At 38.8% G+C, this 22,582-nt stretch overlaps 1 protein-coding gene across 1 annotated transcript in view; it reads left to right on the forward strand.

Moving 5' to 3' along the window:
• The first annotated feature begins 288 nt into the window (after window positions 1–288).
• Window positions 289–22,582, forward strand: part of obscnb (obscurin, cytoskeletal calmodulin and titin-interacting RhoGEF b) — a 64,776-nt gene continuing 42,482 nt past the window's right edge. The window contains exons 1-26 of the mRNA XM_084732559.1: window positions 289–498; window positions 2,945–4,034; window positions 6,392–6,661; window positions 6,851–7,111; window positions 8,445–8,750; window positions 8,847–9,113; window positions 9,567–9,670; window positions 10,134–10,302; window positions 10,679–10,954; window positions 11,042–11,323; window positions 12,267–12,548; window positions 12,642–12,917; window positions 14,439–14,732; window positions 15,360–15,641; window positions 15,860–16,135; window positions 16,225–16,497; window positions 16,587–16,853; window positions 17,194–17,463; window positions 17,542–17,808; window positions 17,964–18,230; window positions 18,358–18,470; window positions 18,563–18,716; window positions 18,828–18,989; window positions 19,132–19,236; window positions 20,343–20,609; window positions 22,230–22,499. Coding sequence (XP_084588685.1) covers window positions 2,954–4,034; window positions 6,392–6,661; window positions 6,851–7,111; window positions 8,445–8,750; window positions 8,847–9,113; window positions 9,567–9,670; window positions 10,134–10,302; window positions 10,679–10,954; window positions 11,042–11,323; window positions 12,267–12,548; window positions 12,642–12,917; window positions 14,439–14,732; window positions 15,360–15,641; window positions 15,860–16,135; window positions 16,225–16,497; window positions 16,587–16,853; window positions 17,194–17,463; window positions 17,542–17,808; window positions 17,964–18,230; window positions 18,358–18,470; window positions 18,563–18,716; window positions 18,828–18,989; window positions 19,132–19,236; window positions 20,343–20,609; window positions 22,230–22,499 — 6,841 coding nt within the window. The 5' untranslated portion in view covers window positions 289–498; window positions 2,945–2,953. The remainder of the gene's footprint in view (window positions 499–2,944; window positions 4,035–6,391; window positions 6,662–6,850; window positions 7,112–8,444; window positions 8,751–8,846; window positions 9,114–9,566; window positions 9,671–10,133; window positions 10,303–10,678; window positions 10,955–11,041; window positions 11,324–12,266; window positions 12,549–12,641; window positions 12,918–14,438; window positions 14,733–15,359; window positions 15,642–15,859; window positions 16,136–16,224; window positions 16,498–16,586; window positions 16,854–17,193; window positions 17,464–17,541; window positions 17,809–17,963; window positions 18,231–18,357; window positions 18,471–18,562; window positions 18,717–18,827; window positions 18,990–19,131; window positions 19,237–20,342; window positions 20,610–22,229; window positions 22,500–22,582) is intronic.

The raw sequence follows: 22,582 nt of genomic DNA on the forward strand, positions 1-22,582 counted from the left end.
CTCTATTGCAGGTGTACATTAGTTTTGGTAACACAAATCAGTATTATGACTTGTTTACAACCGTTGAGGTACACAGCCTGCCTGCCTGCCTGCAGCAGTGTGCAGTAGCCCGGCAGAGGCCAGGACAGGGCCAGTCTGCTCTGTTCCCCCGACCTCACCAGCAGTCAGGCTATCTCCTATCTCCACAGTTAAATGACAAGTCTATTTTGGAAAGGAGGCTGCGCCAAAATAGGCACGTCAGCTATTTGGCATCATGAGGTACCTACCGGAGAAGAAAGAAAAAATAAGTCTAGTCAACCGCCCACTGCAGGAGACTGGGGGATGTTCCACCATCCTGGATTTACAACCATTTCAAGGATATTTCAACACAAAGACGACATTTTTTTGGTGGGATTTCTAAACACTGACATTGGAGTATCCGGACATCTTTGACGGCCAACTGACGTTTCAGCCCACATGATTCAACGTCCATTTTACCTGAGGGGCTGAAGACTCAAGGTGAAAAAGTAATGTTAGGCTAATACATGATAATAGCATTAATAATACCTAATGTCACATTAATAATTACACAGAGTACTTGACCGATGTTGTCAGTTTTCAATCAATTTAACGCTAAATTCAAATTTGTGTGGGCAGCTAGTTAACCTAACTGTTAGATACTAAACGTTTAAACCTGGAACGGTTAATTAACGGTTACAACGGGTAACTTCGTGCGCTTTAACCGTTATTGCGAGCGCGTGAGCTCCAGTTTTCACCGTTTTGACACTTAAAAACTTTAAAATTGTAATTAAACTCCAACACATTTTCCAAAATAATAGAGCATAGAAGACGGAGAGCGTGAAAAAATGTATGTATGTTTCTGAAGTGGGAGCTTTATCAAACAGCTGATGTCCCTTTCGCTTCTACAAATGGCAATGGACAGAGACGGGGTCTGACAGCTGAGGTTATTTTTGGGACAGGCGGTTCAAGCGACAGAGGTGACAAAGCTGGCAAATGTCACTCTTTGAAAGGCACATATCTGCACTATTTGACCTTGTTACAAGGGAATTTCTTTGTTGTTGTGTCATTTAACTATCTGCATATTGAACAGGCTGCACGACATGAAGTGAAGTCTTTGTTGTATTGATCAATGTCTGCAAAGGCCAGAGCAGCGGCACTGTATGTTGACTGACACCTACTGTAACTGAAAGCCATAAATATGCCTATCTGAACTATGGATTTATGTCTATTTTCATAGCATAACATATTTATAGAGTAGGCCTCACAAACTGAAGCATCTCTCAGTGGTTGGGTGCAGGGCACAAAATTAGCACCAGCCACCAGTCAAATTCTGGTAAAATATGCAAGTGGTTGGTCAATTTGCTTCCCTCAAACAAAACAATGCTGGTAAAATTTGAACATTCACTGGCCATTTGACCGGGTTTCTTTGTAATTTAATGTCTCATTAGAAAATAAATTAAATTAGCTCACACAACCTTTGTATGATCATAAAATGTGCAGTCCTTTTTTTTTAAAAAATTGTTCTATTTCAGAAGAAACTGAATTTGCTTTTCCTAAACACTTAACACATCTAAAATATTTGATACTAGGGATGCTCAATATCACTTTTTCTTGGCTGATTCCGATACCACAATACTGATATTTTCTCCACTCTTAAACAACTAAGCTGTCAATAATAGTTACGTTGGTATTGATAAGCCTTGCATAGCCTAGCCATCTAAAAGACATCATGGTCAACTGTGGCACAAAATTTTAAATAAATACTAAGTCGACAACATGCCTCAGTTATGTAATACTACTTTTGATATTATTGCTCAAAGTTTAGTGACGTATTTATGTGACAGTTTAGGCTGATGGATTGAATTGGATTATACTTTTCCCCCTGGAACCATCCCTAGTTGGTTGGAAGCTGTGTTAAACTACTGCCTGCTGTTTCGCCAGCCAGCATTCAAATAAAGGTGACATGTCTAGGGCAGCACCTAACATTTTTTTTCATTATTGATTAATTTGTCTTTTATTTTCATGATTAAAGGACCAGTGTGTAGGATTTATTGGCTTCTAGCAGTGAGCTGGCAGAGAGCAAACACTTTCAAGCATGTAGGAGAATGTGCTGTCTGCAAAACTCATAAATCTAAAAGGTCTTATCTAGAGCCAGTTTTGGTTTGTCTGTTCTGAACTACTGTAGAAACATGGCAGTGCAACATGCCAACCTCCATGAAAGAGAACCTGTTCCCTTTCTAGATATAAATGTCTCAGTTTAAGGTTAAAAAAACACAGTGACTCTTATTTTCGGGTGATTATATACTAATTAAAACAAAAGTATGAATATTGTAATCAATTTCTGCCATATTCTGTCAAGACATCCTTGTAAATCTTACACTTAATCTGATCCTTAAATTGTTTAGTCAATAAAATGTCAAAAAAATGGGGGTATCACAATTCCCCAGTCTTCAAGTGACGTCTTCAAAAAGCTTCTTTTGCCCAACCAACAGTCCAAAAACTAAAGTCTCTTACTTACTATCATAACTGACAGGAAAAGAAGAAAGCCTTACTTTTGAGAAGCTAAAACCAGTAAATGTTTGACTTTTTTAATTAATTGATTTAGGGCTGCAACTAAAGATGATTTTCATATTGATTAATCTGGTGATTGTTTTCACGATTAATGAATGAATCATCTACTCTATAAAATGTTAAAAATTTGTGAAAAATGTTCATCACGATCACACATAGCCCAAAGTCGTGTCATCAAATTCCTTCCAACCAAGAGTCCAAAACCAAAAGTCTCTTCATTTACGATCACAAAAGACTGATTAACTAATTAGTTGATTAATCAATTAACTGACAAATCGTTGCAGCTTTGGATACCTCCTGTTCATGGCATATTATATCTTGCAGGAACCTCCCTGGGACTGTATTGTAATATTAATCTTTGCCTTGGTTACAGGAACAAACAATGGATCCAAACTTGTTTGGAGGAGTCCCGAGGTTTCTCACCCGCCCAAAGGCATTCTCAGTTTGTGTAGGCAAGGATGCCACACTGAGCTGCACTATCGTGGGTAGCCCAACCCCACTGATCACCTGGGAAAAGGACAAGCTTAAGCTGACATCTGGGGGACGCTTCAAGACCGTGGAGGATGGAAACGTGTACCGCCTGACCATCTATGACTTAACACTGGAGGACAGTGGCCAGTACATGTGCCGGGCCAAAAACAGTGTTGGGGAAGCTTATGCTGCTGTAACCTTCAAAGTGGCCCTGCCAACAGAGATGGCTCAGCGGGCCCCTGTTTTCCTGGTTAAGCCGACATCTACACGTGTAGGTTTGGGAGGGGATGTCATTTTTCTCTGCAAGGTTGCAGCTTTCCCTGAAGCCAACTTTGATTGGGAGAAAGATGGGCGCTACTTGGGGGAGACTAACCGCATCAAGATTTTGTCTGACAGTGACAGCAGCACCTTAAAGATCCAAAGTGTACGTAACCTGGATAGCGGCACCTACACCTGCAGGGCCCAGAACACTGTTGGGCGTGCACACACTGCAGCAGCTCTGGTTGTGGATGCCCAGGATGCCCGCTATCTGACTGCAGACAAGAACACCTCCCTCCTTTCTCACCTACAGAAGCGCAAAGAGGAAATGAAGAAGGACATCTCCATCTATCGCACTGAAGAAAGCAGCACCTCCGTTTCTTCCTCTTCTACAGTCAGAGATGGTTTGAGTTCTCTGGGTCTGGAACATGAGCTGAGGGTATCCATGCTGGCAAAGCTGCCCAAAGGTGTGTTCACCCGTACCTGCACGGTAACTGAGGGCAAACATGCCAAACTCAGCTGCTTTGTGACAGGTCACCCCAAACCCCACATCATCTGGAGGAAGGATGGAACAAACATCAGCGAGGGCCGCAGGCACGTCATTTATGAGGACCAAGCTGAGAACTTCATCCTCAAGATCCTGTACTGCAAGCAGAGTGATAATGGTCTCTACACCTGCAATGCAACCAATATGGCTGGGCAGACCTACAGTGCTGTGTTGGTAACTGTCAAAGGTAAGATGCTCACGGATTAACACAGTACATACATCTTTTGTCTGTTTTGTCTTATGTCTGATGTACGTGATATGCTCTGATAGACACAACAAGGAATCATCTTTTCTATGTGTCAATGCCCCATACATTTAGATTGAAAATCATCATGTTGGGAAGGTGGCGGCGGCAGGCGACAGTGACACAAAATAAAAATAATCAATAATTCCTCTTAAATGCATTAAAAGTAAAGCAATGAACCTGTTTTGAAAATTTAAGAAAGTACAGATATTTGTGTTAAAATGTAGGAAATAAAAGTAAAACATTGACAGAAAAATAAATTCTCAAGTAAAGTACAAATACCTGAAGTACAGTGACAAAGTATTTGTTTTTTGTTACTTTCCACCTCTGATACTTTTCAACCTCTCTACCATGTTTGTGGCAACCCACCCCAAGACCCTAATGAAGACATAAAAGTGGCTCACAAATACACAGTGTACCAGACAGCTGGGCACTGTAGTTTTTAGCAAACATTACTCAAACAGGAATGAATAGTTAGTGGCTGGGGGCTATTTTGGGCAGTATATTAATATATGTTTGCTGCTCTGGTGAGTATTTAAAACACCAGAATGGTGTATGTGTAATTTACTCAAAATAAACTACAGTACATTGCGTATGTTCATCACAATGAAGGAAGGAAGCTGTCATCCAGTACTGCAGTGTGGTTCATTTATGTGTTTTTAATAGCAATAAAAGTGGAGGTATATGGCACAGAGGAATAAGCTATATGTTAGTGGGACAAACTTTTTGCTGGCAACTGCACTACTGTAAGTGTTGCCCAAAGCCTCATTTAAACGTCTGAAAATGCGTGTGGCTCTTCACAACAAGGTTGAATTCTGGCTCATCCTCTGAAGAAGGGTGTTGTGTTGCATCTATTTTCTGCTGGTGATGAGTGGTTCACAGTTGCTAAGATGGTCACTCGCTTACTGGAGCACATTGGCACCACTGCTAGTGTGACTTCCCTTGGGAAGAAATTGTCCCAAGAGATGAAATTGTAGAGTTGTAAATTTATGAGGGTTGTTAATATCCATTCAGTCCGACAAAGAGGGCTGTGCCGTGCGCAGGAAAATAGATGCTTTTGATGTTTACCTTGGCGTTTGTTAGTTTTCTGGATTTTAAAGGAAAGTTTGCAATGGAAAATATACATTTTATATAGACATACATTTAGTGGATGTATGACCATTTAACATTTTTACAATGATTGTACCAAATACAGCACTGAATAAATATAAAAAATACAAGAAATGGAGAAGAAATGGTAATACTAACAACAAATACAGTACACAGTTACAGGCACTAAATTATCTGCCACTTCTGTTATACCATTACAATAACAATGGACATAGAAGAAAAAGTTGGTCATTCATTTTCAACAAAATAGAAAAAATATTGTGCTTTGTGTAACCTTTATTTCAACAACTTTATTCAGATTTTAATAAGTCACTTAGAAATTAAATGAGGGGTCCTGGCAGAAAGGGAAGTCAGTCAAAATGCTTTACAAATAAATTTAGGTTGTTAATGTACATAAATTACAAGTTAAGGGCCACTTTAGGAGCCAAACTCTGTGTCACCAACTTTGACTCTCGGAAGTGTTTGACCTTTGTTTATGTCCCACCTCATATTCCCAAAGTAAACATCTTTAAAGCTGAAAACAGCTGACTTGTCCGTTGGAAGGTACATCACAGGAATTATTAGAAATATTTAAATGTAAATGTAATTTACCCAGTGAACTTCACCCATAACTCAAAGTGGAGTTCCACATCTTTCAACACCTGATTCCTAAAGTTAAAACATTTGGATCAGATCCAAAGTATGGATATGGATACAGTTGTAGTGCAGAGGGTAGTAAGAAAACCGAGAAGTAGGAGAAACGTCCAACATTCTGTAAACTCTGCAACATCCATTGAAATAGTAAATGTAGTAAGCACATTGAAACATTTAGTACACATTAAACAAAGTAATATAACTGTAAACAACAACAAATTTCTTTTGTCATTATTTTTACAGATATTGAACATACAGTATTTTTTCTTTTTGCATATTTCAACTCATTAACTTTAGAAAGTATCAGACCTTATTTGCGGGTATTTCTGAGAACATGCAAAAAATGATTTATTATTACTATTTCCCCGACTTGATTTTAATATTGTACTAGCCTGAGCTACATCACAGGATCACACACAGGAAAATTAATGTAGAATGTTTTGAAAATGGATGATACAATCTTAAAATATATGCTGTTCTTTGTAGTTGATATATTGACATATGCACATCAATACGGTTGCATAAACAGAAGATTTTGTTATTTTTCATGGTGTCAGAGCCTAAGGTGCCGTTCAGGAGGAAGCTGCAGGATGTGGAGGTACAAGAGAAATCGTCAGCCATGCTGATGTGCGAGGTGCCTGTCGGTGCCACCCAGACCGACTGGTTCATGGAGGAGACGCGGCTGGTGCAAAATACCAAATATCGCATGGAGGAGGAAGGCACTCTGCGTCGTCTCACCATACACAATGTCACCACCAACGATGATGGTGTTTACATCTGCGAGATGAAAGAAGGCAGTCGCACTGTTGCTGAGCTCACTGTCCTGGGTATGGTAGACACTTTTTTCTATTTTCATTTCTTGTTAAAGATTATGTACAATGCTATTATGAAGAGTAATTAATGTAATCTTCTCTCAAAGTTATAAAATTATACAGTTTAAATCCACTGTATACCTGATCCTTGAAATCCTTTTTCAGCATTTCTTTATGTAATATCTACTTCCCTTCATATCCCAGGCAACATTACTAAGAAACTTCCCCGGAGGACAGTAGTTCCTGTCAGTGACACTGTCATCTTCTGTGTGGAGCTGGAGCATCCCTGCCCCGAGGCCTATTGGACCCGCAATGGCGAGAGGCTGAAGGAAGATTCCCGTATCTCCATTGCCTGCATGCTCAGACAGTACACGCTCACAATAAGAGACTGTCAAGCAGAAGACTCAGGAGAAGTGGCCTTTGTGGCAGGAGACTGCAAGACTTCCACTCGATTCACTGTCACTGGTGAGGCCGACACCTTGGTCAGATTTATTGTATTTGTTCTGACTTGTTGCATCATATACAGGATGGCATAGAATGTGAAAATCAATGTTTAAATGGTAAAAAGTCAAACTAAACAGATGGCTAAACCCAGCCATCTGTTTTCACCTCCAAATAAGTGATGAAAGAGGATCATAAAGCAAAGGTATCTTTGGATAGATACAGCTTATTAGGGATTGACTGATTTTCAATGCTGGTACCGATTATGAGAAATCAGGAAAACTTATAACTGTTATTTAAAACCACTGTACATTTGTTGTAAAAAATAAAATATTGGTGTCAAAATTTAGAATAACACAAACTCCAACACAGAACTTTATTAATGCTTTTAAAGATATGTTTAATTAAAGCAGAATTTTTCAACATTCAAGTGCAGGGAACTACCAGCAGCATTTCTTGTTGATTGAAATTTTTAATTTCTTAAAGTTAATTGAAAATTTTAATATATATGTATATATATATGTATGTAAAACAAAAAAGCTCCCAAATGTTTTATAAAGAGTGACACCACAAAACCGTGACTACAGACTAACAGAGGCGCCTGCAACAGAGCTATTTTGAAAAAAAATTATCTTATCAGTAATCAGATGAAAAAAATGCTGATTCCAATTGTTGTAAAATGATGACTATCTTATTGGCCAGGCCCATAATTGGTCAGCCCCCACAGCTTACAGTTATGTTTTGAAATGGATTGATCATTAGTAGGGATATTAATGATTAATCGATTAAACACCATTTAGTTAAATAATATATTCATTGATAGTTAAAAATAGTCAGTAATTGCACATGATTTGACACTGACATTTTGTCTGGCAGAGCCATTTGTAAAATAAGGAAACTGAAACGCAGGAAAATGAGAGGAAAAAAGAAAAAAGCCTGAAAAAAAAGAAAATGCATGTGTGTTATGTATCTTATAAATTATTAATGATTAACTGATTAATCCATCGTTATTATTATTTATTATTATTGATTATTATTATTAATTATTAAGATTAAGCAAAATGCACAACCCTAATTTACAACCCTAGTCTCCAACAAAGGCTTTTTAATTCACACTATATGGCTGATTGCTTATATTTGTGTAGTGTATTGTACAGCTGTATATAGAGATAAGACTCCAACAACATCACAGTAATTAAATTGGCAAATAAAATATTGTGATAACCGAAGAGAATGGTCGCTGGCTTTGAAAGCAAACAAAAACAACAAACAACAAACAAAAATATTTTTCTTTTAATCTTTCTTTTGATTGACTACAATCACTCAATTCCCACCTGATCACCACTCTCTGCTTTAGCTGCAAGGAAGCATCCTCCCGATCCCCCAGTCGATGCTGTGGTGCTGAACAAGACTGACTCATCCATCACCCTTCAGTGGTCTCCTCCTGACAGTGACCGCCCTGTGCCCATCAAGGGCTACAGTGTGGAGAGGAGGAAGGTTGGCGCGCAGACATGGCAGAGGTGCATCACTGAAGAAAACTTTGTGTCAACACAGATCACCATCAGTAACTTCACCGAAGAAGCCAGCTATCAGTTCCGTATCTCTGCTATGAATGATTTTGGCCAGAGTCCCTACCTGGAGGTGCCTGGAAGCTTCTACCTAGGTAAAAGACCATGACATTTGTCATTCATGGCTGTATGCTATCGTGGAAAGTATTCAAGTGTTGTTTTCTCATGTCTGATTTGCCTGTTGTCTCCAGAACCCAGTGCTGAAATCAGGAAAGGCCTGATGAACAGCACGGCGATCTCTGGTGAGGAGTTCTCTATCTCCGTGGAGCTGTCTGCTGTTTGCTCTGGCTTCTGGTCTCTAAACGGCCGTCTCCTGCGTAGTGGATCCGACTACCTCATTACTAGGTCCAAGAACATACACACTCTGCTCATCCGCACTGTGACCACAGAGATGAACGGAGCTGAAGTCAAGTTTGTGGGTGGAGGCTCGCAAAGCACTTGCACCCTAACTGTGAAGGGTATGCACTCACAGCCAGTTAAACTATCACTGGAGGAAAAGTCTCTAAATCATATTAATATTAGGGCTGTCAATTGATTAAAATATTTAATAGCGATTAAGCGTCCGCTGCAACACCATCTGAGTGGTAACGTAAAGCTTGGGACTGCAAGCTGAATCATTTCCAGCAACTGATTCAAACTATGGGTCAGGCCAAGGGCCAATATAACAGAATGTATGTTAATGACGCATCAAAATAAATAAATTAATTAATTAATAATTGTGGCGTTAAAAGGAATTTGCATTAACACGGTATTATTGCGTTAACTTTGACAGCCCTAATTAATATATTGTAGTACATTCACTTCTCTGCATTAAAACTTTATTAAGATTCTTGTTTTTAATTGAAGCCCATTGGTATTTACTGTATTTTTTTGTGAGAAGCAAACCAGTAATGCTTTGTCTGTATTTTTAGCTCCTCCTGTTAGGTTCACCAACAAGTCAGATGTGTTGGAGGTGACCTGCAGTGCCCAAGACACTGCTCAGCTGACTGCTGAGGTGTCAGATTATGATGCACAGGTTTGTGATGGGATCACATGTCACTTACAGCTTTACTTTTAGCTTTCACAGCTTATTTTATTTACCCACGTTTTATGTTAAGTCAACAAGTTTTTATTTTTGACTTAATATTCTAAGTTCAGTTAACTTTCAGTAAGTTGAACCAGCTCAAAATACTTTACAGTGCTCATTAACAGTTTTGTGCGCAAGCAGTATGTGATGAACTTTTAAGTTGATTGAGTGAATTGGTGTTTACAGTTATAGTTGAAGCTGGTAGGATTTATTCATATGGAAATTAATACAGTCAGTATGACACATTTTCTATTTCATGTTACTGTTACCAAGAATAAAACTTCTGTATTTGATTATTTGCCAGCTTCCTTACCAGTGTCACCAGCTTGGTGACACTAAAGTAATAGTAGTTGCTTGAGTAAAACATTCATGTACTCTATTAACCTGATCTGTTTTGTGTTTGTTTCTTCAGGTGGTTTGGATGAGGAATGGGCGGGAGGTCAAAATGGGAAAGAAGTTTGAATATGTGATCATCGACCGCAAGAGGATCCTGGTGGTGCACAATGTAACAGAGGAAGATGTAGGCATCTATGAGTGTGTTTTAGGTGAAGACAAAATGTTCCTGCAACTCTCTCTTAAAGGTACGTTCACCAAAACCATTGCTACTAATTACAGATTCACTCTTTAACTTTATCACAGAGCACACTCAATAATCTGTTTGCTATGGTTGGCGCAGAGATGATTTCGTAAAGGGAACAGGATAGTGTGTGTCTCAGACCATGTGATGTACTGAAATTTGACCTGCTCTGATGTCTGCTAGCAAACGCTTATGAGCTATCAAACAGAGGAAAGAGCTTTCTGTCATCACATAGTTATCTCCAGTGTTACTCTGCTCATACTCACAGTCACAACATATTCTCCAACTCATTAACACAGATATTCATTTGTATGAAAACAAAAGAAAGACAAGTAAATATTAAAAAGTAATTACTCTGTTTCTATCTCTTCTTCTCAAAGATGAACCTGCCAAGTTTATGAACAAAGCCAGAGGTACCATGGGTTTGTCGTCGACCCTTAAAGGAGATCTTGAGCTGACCTGTGAGGTATCTTCGGCGAACGCGACCGTAGTGTGGAAAAAAGATCATGTGGTGATCACTGAGGACCAAAGAAGTAGCTTCATCTCCAAAGGGACTCAAAGGAAACTCATCATCAAGAATGCCAAGAAAAGTGACGAAGGACATTACTCCTGTGAGACAGCAACAGACAAAGTCACATTCCAGGTCAAGATAAAAGGTAAGAGTGTATGATTCTTACGTAATACTATTCAACACTTGACTGCACATCACAGATATAAATTTATTTACCTTGTTTTTTTTTCAGAATCTCAAGCCCTAGCTGCTTTCTCTAACAAGGAGTCAGTCCAGAGGGAGGTGAGAGCGATTCTTTCCCAGAAAGCCACCCTTAGTTGCAATGTTTCTGACAGCAAGACAGAGGTGAAATGGTATAAAGATGGCAAGCTGTTGGTATCCAGTAGGACAATATACTCAGAAGCAAAAGGCAATACTCGTCAACTGGTGATTGAGAAGGTGGAGAAGAGCGATGAGGGAGAGTACACATGTGAAGCTGGAGTGGATAGGCTTGTCTTCAAGATATTTGTGTCAGGTAAGCCTGCTTGATTGATTAATTGACATATAGATTTAAACAACTAATTTGAGTTTCATATGATTAATGTAAATTCTCTTTGTTTTTACTATATAAATAGTATTAAGTTAAGGGTTTGGAGAAGGTTAGTATGTACACATTTTACCAAACGTCTATAGTACGTCACATTTATGAGATGTAGTATCATTTTTGGGATTTTAAATGTCCTAAACAAGACTGGGAGGGTATATAATGTATTTATAGAATAACCTGAAGAATGTGTCAATTAGATTAGTCTTGGGCAATATGTTACAACTTTCCAAGTGGGCATGACTGGTGATTGCCGATATATTCAGGCAGGTGTGTGTGTGTGTGTGTGTGTGTGTGTGTGGCCCCCTCTTAAGTTGGGAGATGTGTGTGAGCTGAGAGTCCCCTATGTTATGTTTGCTATGTCCAATGAATGAACAAAATAAATTCACAAAATGTCAAGAAAGAAAAAAAAAAGGTTTTACCCAATTAATGCTAGCTTTAATTGACTTGTTAACCCATCATAAAACACATTTAATTTAAGCTTGACTGAAACAAAATAAAGCTCAGAACTGTTTTGGTTAGTATTTCCACTGTTCCAACAATCACCACCTCTGGTTTGGTTGAAATACATCTGTAATTCAACGAGTTAGATGTAAAAATATACTGGCTTTACTTGTCTTTTTTCCTCTCATTCTGTCTTAAGCTCAGTGGTTGTGTATTGTGCCACTGAATGAGAGTGTGTAGCAGTGTGTTGCATGTGCTCAGACCATTAAACTAGGAAAATAAAATAAAAAACAACCAGCTATGGCCAATCATCAGTAACCAATGTATTTCTTCAGTTGCCCAACCCTAAATTTGATGTCTCTAACATGTTTCAATTAGTGGTTATTTCAAACAGTGTTCATAACAACACTGTGTTTCTTATTGTCATTAGCCTTGGAGGACAAATCAGCCTTCTTCAACAAGGAGTCAGTCCAGAGGGAGGTGAAAGCCACTCTCTCCCAGAAGGCCACCCTGAGCTGTGGGGTAGCCGATACCAAGACAGAAGTGAAATGGTACAAGGATGGCAAGCTGCTGACATCCAGCAAGACAATCCATACTGAGTCTAAAGGCAAGACTCGGCAGCTGGTGATCGACAGTGTGGAGAAGAAGGATGCTGGAGAGTACATCTGTGAGGCTGGGACTGAGAAGCTGGTCTTTAAGATGCATGTGGCAGGTAAGGGAGATTGGATTTTCAAACTAATAATAAGACCTGATGGAATGAAGAGCATCTGATCTGATTTTTTCCTTGTCACACCTCCTCCACCAGAGGCCCAGTCAGCCTTCTTCAACAAGGAGTCAATCCAGAAGGAGGTGAAAGCCATTCTCTCTCAGAAAGCCACCCTGAGCTGTGAGGTAGCTGATCCCAAGACAGAGGTGAAATGGTACAAGGATGGCAAGCTCCTGACCACTAGCAAGACAATTCATGCAGAGTCAAAAGGCAAGAGTCGGCAGCTGGTGATCGACAGTGTGGAGAAGAAGGATGCTGGAGAGTACATCTGTGAGGCTGGGACTGAGAAGCTGGTCTTTAAAATACATGTGGAAGGTAAGGAGAATGCAGCATGTTTAATAAATACCAATTGAGATAATTAAATCCTACCTTTGATTGTTACTTGTTTCTAAGGACTTCAAAAATCATTATTTTGAAGACATAGCATGTGCATCTAAATCAACAGTTTCGAGTGCTGTGCAGCTTTCTTTGTTTGTTTGTTTTGGATGTCTATTCATTCTCTTCAAATCCCGTATTTCTGCACTGTTGCAGATAAAAGTATTAGGCTACTTTATGATATATCAGAGAGAAACAGAGACAGAAAAGAAACAAAGTAACAAAAAGTATGTTTAGCTTTCCTGTCCTCTCCTCTTCCCCACCCACCCACACACACACACACACACACACACACACACACACACACACACACACACACACACACACACACACACACACACACACACACACACACACACATAGCAGACAGCAGAGCAGAGGCAGAGAAGTTAAAAAGCGATATATCCAACTGCTTTGTCTGCAGTTGTTATTTTACCAAACCACAGCGCATTTGTGAAGCTAATAGGGAATTGTTAGAAACTGTCAAGATATTGTTGTCATAGAAACAAAACACAAGTGCAGCATTTTTTTTTCTCTCACTGTTTCATTTTCTGTTAGAGAACAAAGATATATGAATACAAGCTGTTTACTCATGTAATGATGTCATAAAATATGACAACAGAGATGTGAAGCTTTGCATTAAAACATCAATAGAAGACTCTAATGTAAAAGAAATACATTTGTTAAAGCCCCATAAAATGTAAATCCCACTGTGGATTCATTTTAGTTAAAACCTACTGTAGTTTTAATAATGTAGTGTAGTAGTACTAGTAGTAATGAGTAATTTCATTGTAATAAATGTGAAAGCTTGGCACTAATTCTGATTACATAAAACAACTGTTTGATTATTACATATTGAACACTAATAAGTCTCATTTTAGCTTTTTTTATACAGAGATAAAAAAGACATTTGCGTGTATTTTGTGTTTTCTATTGGTGTCAGTGGTCTCTGGTTTATGATTGTAAATGTCAAGTTGAATTCTGGCTCAATTGTTGCTTGCTTTAGTTATGAGTTGTTTGACATGACTTGCTCAAATATTTATAGTGCAGTACTGACTGAGAGTCTCATGTTATTAGATGACAAATAATATGGGAATATTTCAGGGCTTGTATACACTACTCAGCTCCATGCTTTGATGTCTTGTAGCAGTTGTTTGCTGAGGCAGCTCTGGTATCATTGTGGCTGTTTGTTGATTCCTGGTCACAGATTTGAAATTTAAATGAACTGTTTTTGATGTATTCATTGTGCCTCTTTGTGGCTTCTTGCAGATGCCCAATTTTCTTTCGCTTTACGACTGCAAAGTGCAATTTTGCGTCTTTGTTTAATGTGCTTCAAAATAGCTTATTTTTCTGTACACTGCTGCTGTAAGGTTTGGTTGCATTTGTCCAGTAAATCCAAAGTAGTACCCGTGCTGTGGAGTCATGTATGGGTAATTGTACTGCCACTACACTCCTTTACAGATATTACTACAGAGGTCCGGGCTAAATCTGCTTTCCTCAACAAAGAGTCTGTCCAGAGGGAAGTGAAAGCTACTCTCTCCCAGAAAGCCACCCTGAGCTGTGAGGTAGTTGATAACAAAACAGAGGTAAAATGGTACAAGGATGGAAAACTGCTGACTTCCAGCAGAGCAGTTCAGATGGAATCAAAGGGAAAGATCCGTCAACTGGTGATCAGCAGCATAGAGAAGAAAGATGCTGGAGATTACATCTGTGAAGTCGGAACTGAAAAATTGGCATTTAAAGTACAGGTGACAGGTATGAGGAATCAAAGGGAATGGTGTATGTGATGTGTGTGTATTTTGTTACGGTTTGAATGCTTGTCTAAAAATAAAAATGAAATAGACTGAAAACAGCTAAATTGGAGGACTTTATTTTTTAGTTCTGGGTTGTTCTGGATTGACTTGTGAGTGTTGTAGTATGTTGGTATCAAAGATGTTTGGATTGTTGTTTATGATTTATTTATGTAGCTACACAATATCATTCACTGATCTTGGCTGCACAGTTTTCCACGTTATTTAATCTCTGTTGTTTTAAGCAGTTTTCTTGATTCTATTTTGGCTTGCATGAAAGTGGAACAGTAGTTTCACAATAGACGTTTTTCACAGCAGCCATGTTGATATGAAATAAAAAAAAAAAACAGGTGTTACCAATGGTACTAATTGATGTCCTCTTCCATTTAGTGTAGCCTTTACAGTGAGCCAACATGTGCAATGTCAGCACCCTGGCTTTGTTCCACCTGAATGGAACGTAACTTTAATTAGTATCACTGGTAAAACTGGTGTGTTTACCCTCCTTTTTTATTTCAAAATGGCAGTTGTGGAAAAAGGTCCATATTTTCATGTATTAAATGAAGGGTGATATTTTGCATTATTACTTTTGCAGACATCCAGTTCAAGTCAGCCTTCTCCAACAAGGAATCAGTTCAGAAGGAGGTGAAAGCCATTCTTTCCCAGAAAGCCACCCTGAGCTGTGAGGTAGCTGATACCAAGACAGAGGTGAAATGGTACAAGGATGGCAAGCTGCTGACTTCCAGCAAGACAATCCATATTGAATCTAAAGGCAAGAGTCGGCAGCTGGTGATCAACAGTGTGGAGAAGAAGGATGCTGGAGAGTACATCTGTGAGGCTGGGACTGAGAAGATGGTCTTTAAGATACAGGTGGCAGGTAGGAGGAATAAAATGTTGTTAGTATTTTCAAGAATATGGAAATGTAAATGTGATTTGTCTTATATGTTTCGTAGCATTGTGTTGATCTTTTTATATTGTGTTTCCCTTGTTTACATTTAATTATTATTATATTATGTATATATTATTTAAGTATTTCAGGTTCACTGATTACATATCACACATTTGTTTCCATCCAATTTTTCATTTGCTCTGCAGAGGCCCCAGCTGGCTTCTCTAACAAGGAGTCTGTCAAAAAGGAGGTGAAAGCTACTCTCTCGCAGAAAGCCACCCTGAGCTGTGAGGTTTCTGATTCCAAGACAGAGGTGAAGTGGTATAAGGATGGCAAGCTGCTGACTTCCAGCAAAGCAATCCACATGGAGTCAAAGGGCAAGAGTCGTGAGCTGGTGATAGAAAAAGTGGATAAAAAAGATGCTGGAGAGTACACATGTGAGGCTGGAACAGAGAAGCTGGTATTTAAGCTGCAGATGACAGGTGAAGTATATTCAAATATAATACGTTTTGCTACAAGATTGTTGTTTCTTTGCACAAAGCGCTGAAAAGAAACTCTGACTTCTCTTTAGATGCAGCTGTCAAGTTCCAGAAGAAGACTGTCAAGGACACATGCGTTGTTCAAACAAGTGAAAACATTGTTTTGACCACTGAGCTGACCACAGAGAGTGGCAGTGTGAAGTGGTTTAGAGATGGTGTTGAGCTCAAGGAGGGCAGCAAGTATGAAATGAAAAAAGATGGCCTTTCTCGTACCCTGATAGTAAAATCCACTGAATCCAAAGACAGTGGGTCATACTCCTGTCAGACTGCAGACGACAAACTGGAGTTCAAAGTTCAAGTTAAAGGCAAGTCAAAGAATTGTTTGTACCATGCTGGTAATTACTTCAGATGACAGATTTTGTTTTGGTGTCTAATTCCCATGTTTTAATTTCAGATGCAGCTTTGAAGTTTGTCGTCCCTCTGAAACCTGCTACAGTGGAGTTGGGAGGTACACTTAGCCTGGTGTGTGAACTAAATCAAGCCTCGGGGGATGTTGTCTGGAAGCATGGTGGTCGTGAGATTAAACCTGGAGGCAGGTACTCTGTCAGAACAGATGGTGCTAAGCGGGTTCTCACTGTGACTGGGATGAGTAAAGAAGATGAAGGAGAATACAGCTGTGAATGCAGAAATGACAAGACCTCTGCCAAAGTCTCCTCTAAAGGTAATTAATCATTTAAAACAAAATAACTACAAAGAGATACAAACAACTACAAAGAGACACAAAATGACTAAACAGAGACAAAAAATGACTACACACAAACAAAATAACTAGAAAGAGAGACAAAACCACCACAAGAAGACATAAAACAACTATGAAAATACACAAAACAACTACAAAAAGACAACACCACTACAAAGTCAGACAAAATCACTACAAAGTGACACACAGGCTACAAAATGATACAAAATAGCTATGAAGAAACACAAATCAATTACAACTACAAACGGATACAAAACAACCCTTTCTTTCATATCATTCTTCTTCATTTGATTCTTTTCAGAACCCAGACTAGTGCGGCTGACCACTAAACTAAACAATGTGGCTGCAATGGAGGGAAAAGACGCCATTTTCAAGTGTGCTGTCAGCCCAGCGGACGCCAGCGTGAAATGGTTCCACAACAGTATACCTGTCACTGCTGGACCCAAGTATAAGATTGAGCGTGGTGGCAGCAGTCACTCACTCACCATCACCTCCGTCACTCAAAAAGATGCTGGAGAGATTAGTATTGATGCAGAAGGCAAAAGCTGCAAAGCTACCCTACAAGTGCAACGTAAGAACATGCATTTCTCATCATTTGTGTTTTAAATAATGTAATTTCCTCATTAACTTAGACATTTCTTTCAATTAGATGAGCCTGTGACGTTTAAGAAAAAGCTTGAAAACCTGACAGTGGTGGAACAGAGTGAAGTGAAGCTGGAGGTGGAGCTCAGTAAGCCGTCAGATGAAGTCAAGTGGATGAAGAACAGTGTGGTGCTGCAGCCTGCAGGAAACATGGAGATTAAAGTTAATGGAGCTAAGCAGGCTCTGGTCTTCAAGAGTGTGACTCAGGCTGACCGTGGCATCTACTCCTGTGAAACCCTGGACGACAAAACCCAGGCCAAACTCACTGTAGAGAGTAAGACTGATACCCTATCACATTTAGTTATAGTTTATTTAAGTATATATCTTAACCCTAGAGGAGCCATTTTCCAGTAATGTTTGTTGGATATAAATTTTGAGTAACAAGTTAAGACATGTTAACACTCAACCATTACTTTCTCCTCCCTTCAGTGAAGAAGATCCAGGTAATAAAGGGCCTAACAGAAACCAAGGCACATGAGACAGAGACAGTGACTCTTGAGGTAGAACTCAGCCAGGCTGATGTTGAAGGCTCCTGGACCAGGGACGGGGCCAAGATAAGGTCAGGGGGGAACTGCCGGATCACAGCTCTGGGAAAGAAACATGCCTTAACGTTATCCAATCTCAAGAGGGAGGATACAGGAACTATTGCCTTCCAAGCAGAAGGAGTACACAGTTCCTGCAAACTGATTGTCACAGGTAAGGGCTGCTTCCTGCTAGTCATTTAATCACCTTATCAGTTGTTAGGATCTTGACCAACCAAACCGAGACCTACACTAGACTTTTGGTTTAGTCGTATTTTGACCAACATATGTTGATTCCACAGAACCTCCTGCTATGATCTCCAAACCCATGATGGATATCAGTATTCCTGAGAAGGAGAAAGTTACTTTTGAATGCGAAGTGTCCAGAACAAATGCAGATGTTAAATGGTTCAAGGTGAGACATTATTGTTGGAATTAGCGTATGCAGAGTAAATACACAAGTGCACAGTGGATATGTAACATTTTGTAAAACTGATTAATCTGCAGGATGACGTAGAACTGAAACCAGGGAAAACCTTTGGCATCCATTCCTTGGGTCGAAAGCGCTCTTTGGTCATCAACAAATGCACCCCTGAAGATGCAGGCACTTACATCTGCCGCACTACTGATGATAACACCGCCGCCAAGCTCACTGTTCATGGTAATTTCCGATCATGTCCCAAAACACACAAATTAGTAACATACTATAATTTAGAGTACAGCAAACCGATTTACAGTGTATAGAATCATCTTAAAAATATTTCCCCTACAGCCAGAGATATTAAGATTATTAAGAAACTTGAAGATGTGGAGGTGATGGAGAAGGAGAGTGCTGCATTTGTCTGTGAAATCTCACATGATGAAGTGGACTGCCAGTGGTACAAAGGAAGCAACAAACTCAAAGTCAGTGACAACATCAAAATGAGACAAGAGGGTAAGGCCTCAAGAAAAGGGTAAATCACTATGATTCAACTACCTGTAGTGTGTATTCATGCAATGTTACTGGGTTTATCTTTATAATTATTATCACTAACAATGATATTTTATTACTACTAGTTATCTGTTTCTTATTCCAGGCAGAACTTACGTACTGCTGTTTAGGTCTGTAACCCCAGAAGATATGGGTGAGATTAAATTCACAGCTGAAAAGGCCTCTTCAACCGCAAAACTCAAAGTGAAAGGTACACGAGTGTCTGTTATGTGCTGAAATAACATGTATACTGTAAATTGTTGCATGGATTACCTAACCATTATGTTTAATGTTCAGATGTGGTTGCAAATGGATTATTTCTATTCTAAGCTATTAGAAATTTGCAAATAATTAAATACCTCTGAACATTTTAAACCTTATTTTCTTTTATTTGCTTAAGAAATACTGTAAACAAATAAATAGGTTATACAGATGCATTCAAATTAAAAATTCCTGAATAATTTTATATTCTGACCTCAACATTTCAACTGCTTTTGTGAGCCAAATGTAAAAGGTCACACTGAAGTTGGATGAAATGTTGTCTTGCTAAAAGAGTAAAAACTGTGCATCATTCTGACAATATTGGTGAGATAGAAAATCCATTTGCAGCTTGCATGTTCATTGTTATGCCTCATTGAGGCCTGATGGCAAAGGACACACAACTCACAATAGAAGAGGGCTTTTAGTCATAGCTTTCATTCTTCATTCAATGTAAGTCTTTTCAAGGGCAAGAGGAAGGGGTCATTTGATGATTGGGAATCTACAGGACTATAACAAAAAAATGTAAAAAATTATGTTAGAAACACACTTTGCTATCAGTTGACCATAAGTTGCATCACTATTCAGATGTTTCTTGTTTCTGTGTCAGTGTCACACTGTTTGCAATCCAGCAGTCACTGATATACAAACAAAAATGACTGGCAAGTGTCATTACAAGATTCTTGCTCTCTGCTTTAGCTTTTGCAAAAAATACTGGAACCAGCAGAGCATCAGAAGCATTAATGTTCCATTAAATATTAGACCCATTTGCTTTGGCTATAAAATCATTTAGTTATGAGCATTGCCCATCCTATAATGTGCTTAGGCAGGGTGTAAAATTAATTTTTTTGTCCATCTACCAAATGGCTTTTTTTGCTGGTGAATGAAGCAAATCTACCAGCTTGCATATTTAACCAGCAGTTGGCTGGTGGCTGGTGCTAATTTTGTACCCTGCGCTTAGACAAGGGCTCTGGCAAGACCATGGCATTGATATCCTTTAATCTTTAATCTGTGGCATACGTGATAGTTTTCATTGATTCAGTGTTATTGTTACTGTAGAGCTGCCTGTCAAGTTTGTGAAGAGACTCAGGGATAAGATAGCGATGTATAAGCATCGTGGTTATCTTGAATGCCAAGTGTCACGTGCCAGCGCAAAGGTGAAGTGGTACAAGAACAAGACGGAGCTCAAACCCAGCAAGAAGTACGAGATCAAGAGTGAAGATGTGTACCGAAAACTCACCATCAACGATGTGGACGAGCGTGACGAAGACACTTATACCTGTGACGCCATTGATGATAAGACATCCTGTAAACTACTTGTGGAAGGTAACATGATGGAAGACAACGATTGATTATAAGTATAGTGTCAGGTTTATCAACCGAAGGGCATTTATGTATATAACTCTATAAATATATGTTGGATTTACAAGGTGTTTACACCAAACAAGCCATCAGACTCCTGGTCAATGAGGTATCTGTCTATATATCTATATGTCTGTCTATCTATATATCTGTCTGTGTATTTATATAGCAGATGGTCGTGTCTAGATGGGAACCCTAGATTTGCAAAGCTCTCGCAAAATTTCTATCCATTGTTTTTTCTTTGCACACATTTTATTAACGGATTATGCTTTTCAATGTGACAAGGCTGTGGTTAAAATCTTCTCAGGTTTAGGGACAAACAAATACTCAAGGTTAGGGTGGAGAAGGATCATGGTTTGGTTAAAATGATCACTCTTTCGCGATCTTTTGCAGGTCTGGTGTTCCTATCTAGACATGACCCTTGGAAATCAACTAAACTAGACTTAATTTGCATTTGTGAATTAGTCTGGTGATGCCAGGCTAGGGAAATATGGGAACATTATATTCATTTATTTGAGCCTGACCTACTAAATTAATTAACATAGGCATTTCAAATGATTAGTGCATGAAAGAAATTAACAAAACTGTATCACCACTGCAGGTGAAGTAACACCCTGAGGTGTTTACAGTCATTCTGATTGAGTAGACCTCTAAGGTTTAAATGGTAAATACATGAGGACATTATAATAAAGTCTATGGACAAATAATATATTTGAATTATTATGATGATGGCTGAATTCTAAGTAGCTGTTTCAGTTTCGGGGGTCCTGGCATTGTGCATGCTGGTTTGCTGTCACATTGTCATGACTTCCTGGGACACTTGAATACAAATGAGCTGTTGTCCATTTTCTTTTAATTAGTTAATTTTTTAATACCTGTAGGTGAAAACACCTGTGCGTGTATATAGAGGCTTAAACATAGGACAAAAAAACTGTGCTTGCAGAGGATTTACACTGACATTGATTTGAATTGCATGCATTATACTTAATTTAGAAAGTGTCTCTGTTACATAGTTTGGCCACAACAGAGTGTTGACTTTATTTTTCAACTGTAAAATGGCCTGCTCAGTACATACTTGGGTCAAAATAGATTTTTAGATTGTTTGTTTACATTATGTATATTTAAAATGACTGTAATGCAATGTAAATGACTGAATGATCTGCCAGTATAGTGTTAACTGTTTCCCAAATATTGGTATCTGCCACAGAATGTGGTATTCACTGCAAATATCCAGTACTGGTCTGACTATACATTACTACTGAGCATTTTTCAAGGGATACTATAAATTTTATGATTTGTCTACAAAAAAAATCAGTTCTCACTTGTGTGTTATGATTTAAGTCAAGATTTAAGTTTCTACACGTTGATTTTACAGCACACACAAAATATTGGACGTCATTTCTTGATTTCTGAGCACTAGAGCAGCATTTGGTAATATAATGTAAAGTGAGAGGGATTTGCAATTTGATTTGAGTCTAAAAAAAGGCTTAACATTTATTAAAAATGAGCATTACATTTATTTTATAAAATTATACTTTATAATTGACTTCTTACTGTGACATTCTCTTTTCATGACCCCTCCAGAACAGTCCATCAGCATCGTGCGGGAGCTTAGTTCAGTAGAAGTGACAGAACCTTTTGCAGCTGTATTTGAAGTTGAAATCAGCGTGGAACTGGTGAAACCTCCGACATGGACTTTGAATGGAGTTGCTGTGCAGGAGAGCACTGATGTTGAAATGGAGAAAGAGGGCACTCTACACCGTCTCACTTTCAAAAAGACCAAAGCATCATTGACAGGACCAGTACAGTTTACAGCAGGGAAGAGCAAATCATTAGCACAGCTCACAGTCAAAGGTAAATGTGTTGAATCACTTTTATAAAGCAGTTAGACACAGTAGCTTGTGTACTGTGATACTGTTGAGGATACATATATGTAA

The sequence above is a fragment of the Lutjanus erythropterus genome, chromosome 12 (genome assembly GCF_056507025.1).
Source record: "Lutjanus erythropterus isolate fLutEry1 chromosome 12, fLutEry1.hap2, whole genome shotgun sequence".
Lineage (NCBI taxonomy): Eukaryota > Metazoa > Chordata > Actinopteri > Lutjaniformes > Lutjanidae > Lutjanus > Lutjanus erythropterus.